The sequence below is a fragment of the Oncorhynchus keta genome, chromosome 24 (genome assembly GCF_023373465.1).
Source record: "Oncorhynchus keta strain PuntledgeMale-10-30-2019 chromosome 24, Oket_V2, whole genome shotgun sequence".
Classification (NCBI taxonomy): Eukaryota; Metazoa; Chordata; class Actinopteri; order Salmoniformes; family Salmonidae; genus Oncorhynchus; species Oncorhynchus keta.
Genome location: NC_068444.1, coordinates 5,727,223 through 5,740,930, shown reverse-complemented (window position 1 = coordinate 5,740,930; position 13,708 = coordinate 5,727,223). Strand labels below are relative to the sequence as shown.

At 25.3% G+C, this 13,708-nt stretch overlaps 1 protein-coding gene across 1 annotated transcript in view; it reads left to right on the top strand.

Moving 5' to 3' along the window:
• Nucleotides 1–13,708, top strand: part of LOC127911325 (cAMP and cAMP-inhibited cGMP 3',5'-cyclic phosphodiesterase 10A-like) — a 279,068-nt gene that overhangs the window by 101,345 nt on the left and 164,015 nt on the right. Inside the window, 1 exon segment of the mRNA XM_052477545.1 lies at nt 12,795–12,929. Coding sequence (XP_052333505.1) covers nt 12,795–12,929 — 135 coding nt within the window.

Genomic DNA, 13,708 nt, shown 5'->3' with positions numbered 1-13,708 from the left:
GAATGAAATATATAATGAATGACATATGTAATGAATTAAATATATAATGAATGACATATGTAATGAATGAATGACATGTATAATGAATGACATATGTAATGAATGACATATATAATGAATGACATATGTAATGAATGACATATATAATGAATGACATATGTAATGAATTAATGACATATATAATGAATGACATATATAATGAATGACATATATAATGAATGAAATATATAATGAATGACATATGTAATGAATGACATATGTAATGAATGACATATGTAATGAATGACATATGTAATGAATGACATATATAATGAATGAAATATATAATGAATGACATATATAATGAATGACATATATAATGAATGAAATATATAATGAATGACATATATAATGAATGACATATATAATGAATGAAATATATAATGAATGACATATATAATGAATGACATATATAATGAATGAAATATATAATGAATGACATATGTAATGAATGACATATGTAATGAATGACATATATAATGAATGACATATGTAATGAATGACATATGTAATGAATGACATATATAATGAATGACATATGTAATGAATGAAATATATAATGAATGACATATATAATGAATGAAATATATAATGACTGACATATATAATGAATGACATATGTAATGAATGACATATATAATGAATGACATATATAATGAATGACATATATAATGAATGACATATGTAATGAATGACATATATAATGAATGACATATATAATGAATGACATATATAATGAATGACATATATAATGAATGACATATGTAATGAATGACATATATAATGAATGACATATATAATGAATGACATATGTAATGAATGACATATATAATGAATGACATATGTAATGAATGACATATATAATGAATGAAATATATAATGAATGACATATGTAATGAATGACATATATAATGAATGACATATGTAATGAATGACATATATAATGAATGACATATATAATGAATGACATATATAATGAATGACATATATAATGAATGACATATATAATGAATGACATATGTAATGAATGACATATATAATGAATGACATATGTAATGAATGACATATATAATGAATGACATATGTAATGAATGACATATGTAATGAATGACATATATAATGAATGACATATATAATGAATGAAATATATAATGAATGACATATATAATGAATGACATATGTAATGAATGACATATATAATGAATGACATATGTAATGAATGAAATATATAATGAATGACATATATAATGAATGACATATGTAATGAATGAATGACATATATAATGAATGACATATGTAATGAATGACATATGTAATAAATGAAATATATAATGAATGACATATGTAATGAATGACATATATAATGAATGACATATATAATGAATGACATATGTAATGAATGACATATGTAATGAATGAAATATATAATGAATGACATATATAATGAATGACATATGTAATGAATGACATATATAATGAATGAAATATATAATGAATGACATATATAATGAATGACATATATAATGAATGAAATATATAATGAATGACATATATAATGAATGACATATATAATGAATGAAATATATAATGAATGACATATGTAATGAATGAAATATATAATGAATGACATATATAATGAATGACATATATAATGAATGACATATGTAATGAATGACATATATAATGAATGACATATATAATGAATGACATATATAATGAATGACATATGTAATGAATGAAATATATAATGAATGACATATATAATGAATGACATATGTAATGAATGACATATGTAATGAATGACATATATAATGAATGACATATATAATGAATGAAATATATAATGAATGACATATATAATGAATGACATATGTAATGAATGACATATATAATGAATGACATATATAATGAATGACATATGTAATGAATGAAATATATAATGAATGACATATATAATGAATGAATGAAATATATAATGAATGAAATATATACTGAATGGAATATATAATGAATGACATATATAATGAATGACATATGTAATGAATGACATATATAATGAATTACATATATAATGAATGACATATGTAATGAATTAAATATATAATGAATGACATATATAATGAATGACATATGTAATGAATGAATGACATATATAATGAATGACATATGTAATGAATGACATATATAATGAATGACATATGTAATGAATGAATGACATATATAATTAATGACATATGTAATGAATGACATATGTAATGAATGAAATATATAATGAATGACATATATAATGAATGACATATATAATGAAAGACATATGTAATGAATGACATATGTAATGAATGAAATATATAATGAATGACATATATAATGAATGACATATGTAATGAATGACATATATAATGAATGACATATATAATGAATGAATGACATATATAATGAATGAATGACATATATAATGAATGACATATGTAATGAATGAAATATATAATGAATGACATATGTAATGAATGAAATATATAATGAATGACATATATAATGAATGACATATATAATGAATGACATATATAATGAATGACATATATAATGAATGAATGACATATATAATGAATGAATTACATATATAATGAATGACATATATAATGAATGAAATATATAATGAATGACATATATAATGAATGACATATATAATGAATGAATGACATATATAATGAATGAATTACATATATAATGAATGACATATATAATGAATTAAATATATAATGAATGACATATATAATGAATGACATATATAATGAATGACATATATAATGAATTAAATATATAATGAATGACATATATAATGAATGACATATATAATGAATGACATATGTAATGAATTAAATATATAATGAATATAAATATATAATGATGACGAATGACATATATAATGAATGACATATAATGAATGAATGAATGACATATATAATGAATGACATATATAATGAATGACATATGTAATGAATGACATATGTAATGAATGAAATATATAATGAATGACATATATAATGAATGAATGACATATATAATGAATGACATATATAATGAATGACATATATAATGAATGACATATATAATGAATGACATATATAATGAATGAATGACATATATAATGAATGAATGACATATATAATGAATGACATATATAATGAATGAATGACATATATAATGAATGAATGACATATATAATGAATGACATATGTAATGAATGAAATATATAATGAATGAATGACATATATAATGAATGAATGACATATATAATGAATGACATATGTAATGAATGAAATATATAATGAATGAAATATATAATGAACGAATGACATATATAATGAATGACATATATAATGAATGAATGACATATATAATGAATGGCATATGTAATGAATGACATATATAATGAATGACATATATAATGAATGACATATATAATGAATGACATATGTAATGAATGACATATGTAATGAATGACATATATAATGAATGACATATATAATGAATGACATATGTAATGAATGAATGACATATATAATGAATGACATATGTAATGAATGACATATGTAATATTTTTTTTATTTATTTTTATTTCACCTTTATTTAACCAGGTAGGCTAGTTGAGAACAAGTTCTCATTTGCAACTGCGACCTGGCCAAGATAAAGCATAGCAGTGTGAACAGACAACACAGAGTTACACATGGAGTAAACAATTAGCAAGTCAATAACACAGTAGAAAAAAATGGGCAGTCTATATACAATGTGTGCAAAAGGCATGAGGAGGTAGGCGAATAATACAATTTTGCAGATTAACACTGGAGTGATAAATGATCAGATGGGCATGTACAGGTAGAGATATTGGTGTGCAAAAGAGCAGCAAAGTAAATAAATAAAAACAGTATAAAAACAGTATGGGAATGAGGTAGGTGAAAAAGGGTGAGCTATTTACCTATAGACTATGTACAGCTGCAGCGATCGGTTAGCTGCTCGGATAGCTGATGTTTGAAGTTGGAGAGGGAGATAAATGTCTCCAACTTCAGCGATTTTTGCAATTCGTTCCAGTCACAGGCAGCAGAGTACTGGAACGAAAGGCGGCCAAATGAGGTGTTGGCTTTAGGGATGATCAGTGAGATACACCTGCTGGAGCGTGTGCTACGGATGGGTGTAGCCATCGTGACCAGTGAACTGAGATAAGGCGGAGCTTTACCTAGCATGGACTTGTAGATGACCTGGAGCCAGTGGGTCTGGCGACGAATATGTAGTGAGGGCCAGCCGACTAGAGCATACAAGTCGCAGTGGTGGGTGGTATAAGGTGCTTTAGTGACAAAACGGATGGCACTGTGGGAGACTGCATCCAGTTTGCTGAGTAGAGTGTTGGAAGCCATTTTGTAGATGACATCGCCAAAGTCGAGGATCGGTAGGATAGTCAGTTTTACTAGGGTAAGCTTGGCAGCGTGAGTGAAGGAGGCTTTGTTGCGGAATAGAAAGCCGACTCTGGATTTGATTTTTGATTGGAGATGTTTGATGTGAGTCTGGAAGGAGAGTTTGCAGTCTAGCCAGACACCTAGGTACTTATAGATGTCCACATATTCAAGGTTGGAACCATCCAGGGTGGTGATGCTAGTCGGGCATGCGGGTGCAGGCAGCGATCGGTTGAAAAGCATGCATTTGGTTTTACTCGCGTTTAAGAGCAGTTGGAGGCCACGGAAGGAGTGCTGTATGGCATTGAAGCTCGTTTGGAGGTTGGATAGCACAGTGTCCAATGACGGGCCGAAAGTATATAGAATGGTGTCGTCTGCGTAGAGGTGGATCAGGGAATCGCCCGCAGCAAGAGCAACATCATTGATATATACAGAGAAAAGAGTCGGCCCGAGAATTGAACCCTGTGGCACCCCATAGAGACTGCCAGAGGACCGGACAGCATGCCCTCTGATTTGACACACTGAACTCTGTCTGCAAAGTAATTGGTGAACCAGGCAAGGCAGTCATCCGAAAACCGAGGCTGTTGAGTCTGCCGATAAGAATTTGGTGATTGACAGAGTCGAAAGCCTTGGCGAGGTCGATGAAGACGGCTGCACAGTACTGTCTTTTATCGATGGCGGTTATGATATCATTTAGTACCTTGAGTGTGGCTGAGGTGCACCCGTGACCGGCTCGGAAACCAGATTGCACAGCGGAGAAGGTACGGTGGGATTCGAGATGGTCAGTGACCTGTTTGTTGACTTGGCTTTCGAAGACCTTAGATAGGCAGGGCAGGATGGATATAGGTCTATAGCAGTTTGGGTCCAGGGTGTCTCCCCTTTGAAGAGGGGGATGACTGCGGCAGCTTTCCAATCCTTGGGGATCTCAGACGATATGAAAGAGAGGTTGAACAGGCTGGTAATAGGGGTTGCGACAATGGCGGCAGATAGTTTCAGAAATAGCGGGTCCAGATTGTCAAGCCCAGCTGATTTGTACGGGTCCAGGTTTTGCAGCTCTTTCAGAACATCTGCTATCTGGATCTGGGTAAAGGAGAACCTGGAGAGGCTTGGGTGAGGAACTACGGGGGGGGCGGAGCTGTTGGCCGAGGTTGAAATGAAATATATAATGAATGACATATGTAATGAATGACATATATAATGAATGACATATATAATGAATGACATATGTAATGAATGACATATGTAATGAATGAAATATATAATGAATGACATATATAATGAATGACATATGTAATGAATGACATATGTAATGAATGACATATATAATGAATGACATATATAATGAATGAAATATATAATGAATGACATATATAATGAATGAAATATATAATGAATGACATATGTAATGAATGACATATGTAATGAATGACATATGTAATGAATGAAATATATAATGAATGACATATATAATGAATGAAATATATAATGAATGACATATATAATGAATGACATATGTAATGAATGACATATGTAATGAATGAAATATATAATGAATGACATATGTAATGAATGACATATATAATGAATGACATATATAATGAATGACATATGTAATGAATGACATATGTAATGAATGACATATATAATGAATGACATATATAATGAATGACATATGTAATGAATGACATATGTAATGAATGACATATATAATGAATGACATATATAATGAATGACATATATAATGAATGACATATATAATGAATGACATATATAATGAATGACATATGTAATGAATGAAATATATAATGAATGACATATATAATGAATGACATATATAATGAATGACATATATAATGAATGACATATATAATGAATGAAATATATAATGAATGACATATATAATGAATGACATATATAATGAATGAAATATATAATGAATGACATATGTAATGAATGAAATATATAATGAATGACATATATAATGAATGACATATATAATGAATGACATATGTAATGAATGACATATATAATGAATGACATATATAATGAATGACATATGTAATGAATGACATATGTAATGAATGAAATATATAATGAATGACATATATAATGAATGACATATGTAATGAATGACATATGTAATGAATGACATATATAATGAATGACATATATAATGAATGAAATATATAATGAATGACATATATAATGAATGACATATGTAATGAATGACATATATAATGAATGACATATATAATGAATGAAATATATAATGAATGACATATATAATGAATGAAATATATAATGAATGAATGAAATATATAATGAATGAAATATATAATGAATGGAATATATAATGAATGACATATATAATGAATGACATATGTAATGAATGACATATATAATGAATTACATATATAATGAATGACATATGTAATGAATTAAATATATAATGAATGACATATATAATGAATGACATATGTAATGAATGAATGACATATATAATGAATGACATATGTAATGAATGACATATATAATGAATGACATATGTAATGAATGAATGACATATATAATGAATGACATATGTAATGAATGACATATGTAATGAATGAAATATATAATGAATGACATATATAATGAATGACATATATAATGAATGACATATGTAATGAATGACATATGTAATGAATGAAATATATAATGAATGACATATATAATGAATGACATATGTAATGAATGACATATATAATGAATGACATATATAATGAATGAATGACATATATAATGAATGAATGACATATATAATGAATGACATATGTAATGAATGAAATATATAATGAATGAATGACATATATAATGAATGACATATATAATGAATGACATATATAATGAATGAATTACATATATAATGAATGACATATATAATGAATGAAATATATAATGAATGACATATATAATGAATGACATATATAATGAATGAATGACATATATAATGAATGAATTACATATATAATGAATGACATATATAATGAATTAAATATATAATGAATGACATATATAATGAATGACATATATAATGAATGACATATATAATGAATTAAATATATAATGAATGACATATATAATGAATGACATATATAATGAATGACATATGTAATGAATGAAATATATAATGAATTAAATATATAATGAACGAATGACATATATAATGAATGACATATATAATGAATGAATGACATATATAATGAATGACATATATAATGAATGACATATGTAATGAATGACATATGTAATGAATGAAATATATAATGAATGACATATATAATGAATGAATGACATATATAATGAATGACATATATAATGAATGACATATATAATGAATGACATATATAATGAATGACATATATAATGAATGAATGACATATATAATGAATGAATGACATATATAATGAATGACATATATAATGAATGAATGACATATATAATGAATGAATGACATATATAATGAATGACATATGTAATGAATGAAATATATAATGAATGAAATATATAATGAATGAATGACATATATAATGAATGAATGACATATATAATGAATGACATATGTAATGAATGAAATATATAATGAATGAAATATATAATGAACGAATGACATATATAATGAATGACATATATAATGAATGAATGACATATATAATGAATGGCATATGTAATGAATGACATATATAATGAATGACATATATAATGAATGACATATATAATGAATGACATATGTAATGAATGACATATGTAATGAATGACATATATAATGAATGACATATATAATGAATGAAATATATAATGAATGACATATATAATGAATGACATATGTAATGAATGACATATATAATGAATGACATATGTAATGAATGAAATATATAATGAATGACATATATAATGAATGACATATGTAATGAATGAATGACATATATAATGAATGACATATGTATTGAATGACATATGTAATGAATGACATATGTAATGAATGACATATGTAATGAATGAAATATATAATGAATGACATATATAATGAATGAATGACATATATAATGAATGACATATGTAATGAATGAATGACATATATTATGAATGACATATGTAATGAATGACATATGTAATGAATGAAATATATAATGAATGACATATATAATGAATGACATATGTAATGAATGACATATATAATGAATGACATATATAATGAATGAATGACATATATAATGAATGAATGACATATATAATGAATGACATATGTAATGAATGAAATATATAATGAATGACATATGTAATGAATGACATATGTAATGAATGAAATATATAATGAATGAATGACATATATAATGAATGACATCTATAATGAATGACATATATAATGAATGACATATATAATGAATGAATGACATATATAATGAATGAATTACATATATAATGAATGACATATATAATGAATGAATGACATATATAATGAATGAATGACATATATAATGAATGACATATGTAATGAATGAAATATATAATGAATGAAATATATAATGAACGAATGACATATATAATGAATGACATATATAATGAATGAATGACATATATAATGAATGACATATATAATGAATGACATATGTAATGAATGACATATGTAATGAATTAAATATATAATGAATGACATATATAATGAATGAATGACATATATAATGAATGACATATATAATGAATGACATATATAATGAATGACATATATAATGAATGACATATATAATGAATGACATATGTAATGAATGAAATATATAATGAATGACATATATAATGAATGAATGAAATATATAATGAATGAAATATATAATGAATGAAATATATAATGAATGACATATATAATGAATTAAATATATAATGAATGACATATATAATGAATGACATATATAATGAATGACATATATAATGAATTAAATATATAATGAATGACATATATAATGAATGACATATATAATGAATGACATATGTAATTAATGAAATATATAATGAATTAAATATATAATGAACGAATGACATATATAATGAATGACATATATAATGAATGAATGACATATATAATGAATGACATATATAATGAATGACATATGTAATGAATGACATATGTAATGAATGAAATATATAATGAATGACATACATAATGAATGAATGACATACATAATGAATGACATATATAATGAATGACATATATAATGAATGACATATATAATGAATGACATATATAATGAATGAATGACATATATAATGAATGAATGACATATATAATGAATGACATATATAATGAATCAATGACATATATAATGAATGAATGACATATATAATGAATGACATATGTAATGAATGAAATATATAATGAATGAAATATATAATGAATGAATGACATATATAATGAATGAATGACATATATAATGAATAACATATGTAATGAATGAAATATATAATGAATGAAATATATAATGAACGAATGACATATATAATGAATGACATATATAATGAATGAATGACATATATAATGAATGACATATATAATGAATGACATATGTAATGAATGACATATGTAATGAATGAAATATATAATGAATGACATATATAATGAATGAATGACATATATAATGAATGACATATATAATGAATGACATATATAATGAATGACATATATAATGAATGACATATGTAATGAATGAAATATATAATGAATGACATATATAATGAATGAATGAAATATATAATGAATGAAATATATAATGAATGAAATATATAATGAATGACATATATAATGAATTAAATATATAATGAATGACATATATAATGAATGACATATATAATGAATGACATATATAATGAATTAAATATATAATGAATGACATATATAATGAATGACATATATAATGAATGACATATGTAATGAATGAAATATATAATGAATTAAATATATAATGAACGAATGACATATATAATGAATGACATATATAATGAATGACATATATAATGAATGACATATATAATGAATGACATATGTAATGAATGACATATGTAATGAATGAAATATATAATGAATGACATATATAATGAATGAATGACATATATAATGAATGACATATATAATGAATGACATATATAATGAATGACATATGTAATGAATGAAATATATAATGAATGACATATATAATGAATGAATGAAATATATAATGAATGAAATATATAATGAATGGAATATATAATGAATGACATATATAATGAATTAAATATATAATGAATGACATATATAATGAATGACATATATAATGAATTAAATATATAATGAATTAAATATATAATGAATGACATATATAATGAATGAATGAAATATATAATGAATGAAATATATAATGAATGACATATATAATGAATGACATATATAATGAATGACATATATAATGAATTAAATATATAATGAATGACATATATAATGAATGACATATAATGAATGAAATATATAATGAATGACATATAATGAATGAATGAAATATATAATGAATGAAATATATAATGAATGACATATATAATGAATGACATATATAATGAATGAAATATATAATGAATGACATATGTAATGAATGAAATATATAATGAATGACATATATAATGAATGACATATATAATGAATGAATGAAATATATAATGAATGAAATATATAATGAATGACATATATAATGAATGACATATATAATGAATGACATATATAGTGAATGACATATATAATGAATGACATATATAATGAATGACATATATAATGAATGACATATATAATGAATGACATATATAATGAATGAAATATATAATGAATGACATATATAATGAATGACATATATAATTAATGAAATATATAATGAATGACATATATAATGAATGACATATATAATGAATTACATATATAATGAATGACATATATAATGAATGACATATATAATGAATTAAATATATAATGAATGACATATATAATGAATGACATATATAATGAATGACATATATAATGAATGACATATATAATGAATGACATATATAATGAATGACATATAATGAATGAAATATATAATGAATGAAATATATAATGAATGACATATATAATGAATGAAATATATAATGAATGAAATATATAATGAATGACATATATAATGAATGAAATATATAATGAATGAAATATATAATGAATTACATATATAATGAATGACATATATAATGAATGACATATGTAATGAATGAATGAAATATATAATGAATGACATATATAATGCATGAAATATATAATGAATGAAATATATAATGAATGACATATATAATGAATGAAATATATAATGAATGAAATATATAATGAATGACATATATAATGAATGACATATATAATGAATGACATATGTAATGAATGAAATATATAATGAATGACATATGTAATGAATGAATGATGTAATGAATGAATTAAATATATAATGAATGACATATGTAATGAATGATTGATGTAATGAATGAATGACATATATAATGAATGACATATGTAATGAATTAATGATGTAATGAATGAATGAAATGTATAATGAATGACATAAAAATTGAATGATTGATGTAATGAATTAATGAAATATATAATGAATGAATGAAATATATAATGAATGACATATGTAATGAATGAATGATGTAATGAATGAATGAAATGTATAATGAATGACATATGTAATGAATGAAATATATAATGAATGACATATATAATGAATGATTGATGTAATGAATGAATGAAATATATAATGAATGACATATGTAATGAATGAATGAAATATATAATGAATGAATGATGTAATGAATGAATGAAATATATAATGAATGACATATGTAATGAATGAATGAAATATATAATGAATGAATGATGTAATGAATGAATGAAATATATAATGAATGACATATAATAATAATAATAATAATATAATTTGATGACTATACAATGAATGAATGAATATATAATGAATATAAGAAGGATTCATATGTAATGAATGAATGAAATATATAATGAATGAATGATGTAATGAATGAATGAAATATATAATGAATGACATATGTAATGAATGAATGAAATATATAATGAATGAAATATATAATGAATGACATATATAATGAATGACATATGTAATGAATGAATGAAATATACGATATAATAATATATGTATTGAATGAATGAAAGAGCTATAATGTTCTCCTCTGTATGTTATTGTTGTTGTGCAGGTCTGACGGATGACCAAGTGAAGGATTATTTAACCCTTCACCCTCAGACGCTGGATGAGTTTGTATCGGAGAGCGTGAGTTCAGAGACGCTGGACAGATGGCACAAGAGGAAGAGCAGTGGTAGCCTGCCTGCAGGTAACACACACACACACACACACACGCACGCACGCACGCACGCACACACACACACACACACACACACACACACACACACACACACACACACACACACACACACACACACACACACACACACACACACACACACACACACCACTGCTACTACCCAGGTAACCCACACACAACACCACTACTCATGATACCCTGGTAACACACACACACACACACACAACACCACTACTCATGATACCCTGGTAACACACACACACACACACACCACCACTACTCACGATACTCTGGTAACACACACACACAACACACACACACACACACACACCACTACTACTACCCAGGTAACCCACACACACACCACTACTCATGATACCCTGGTAACACACACACACACAACACCACTACTCACGATACCCTGGTAACCCACAACACCACTACTCACGATACCCTGGTAACCCACACCACCACTACTCACGATACCCTGGTAACCCACAACACCACTACTCACGATACCCTGGTAACCCACAACACCACTACTCACGATACCCTGGTAACCCACACCACCACTACTCACGATACCCTGGTAACCCACAACACCACTACTCACGATACCCTGGTAACCCACAACACCACTACTCACGATACCCTGGTAACCCACACCACCACTACTCACGATACCCTGGTAACCCACAACACCACTACTCACGATACCCTGGTAACCCACACACACAACACTTACACACACACACACACCATTACTACTACCCAGGTAACACAACACC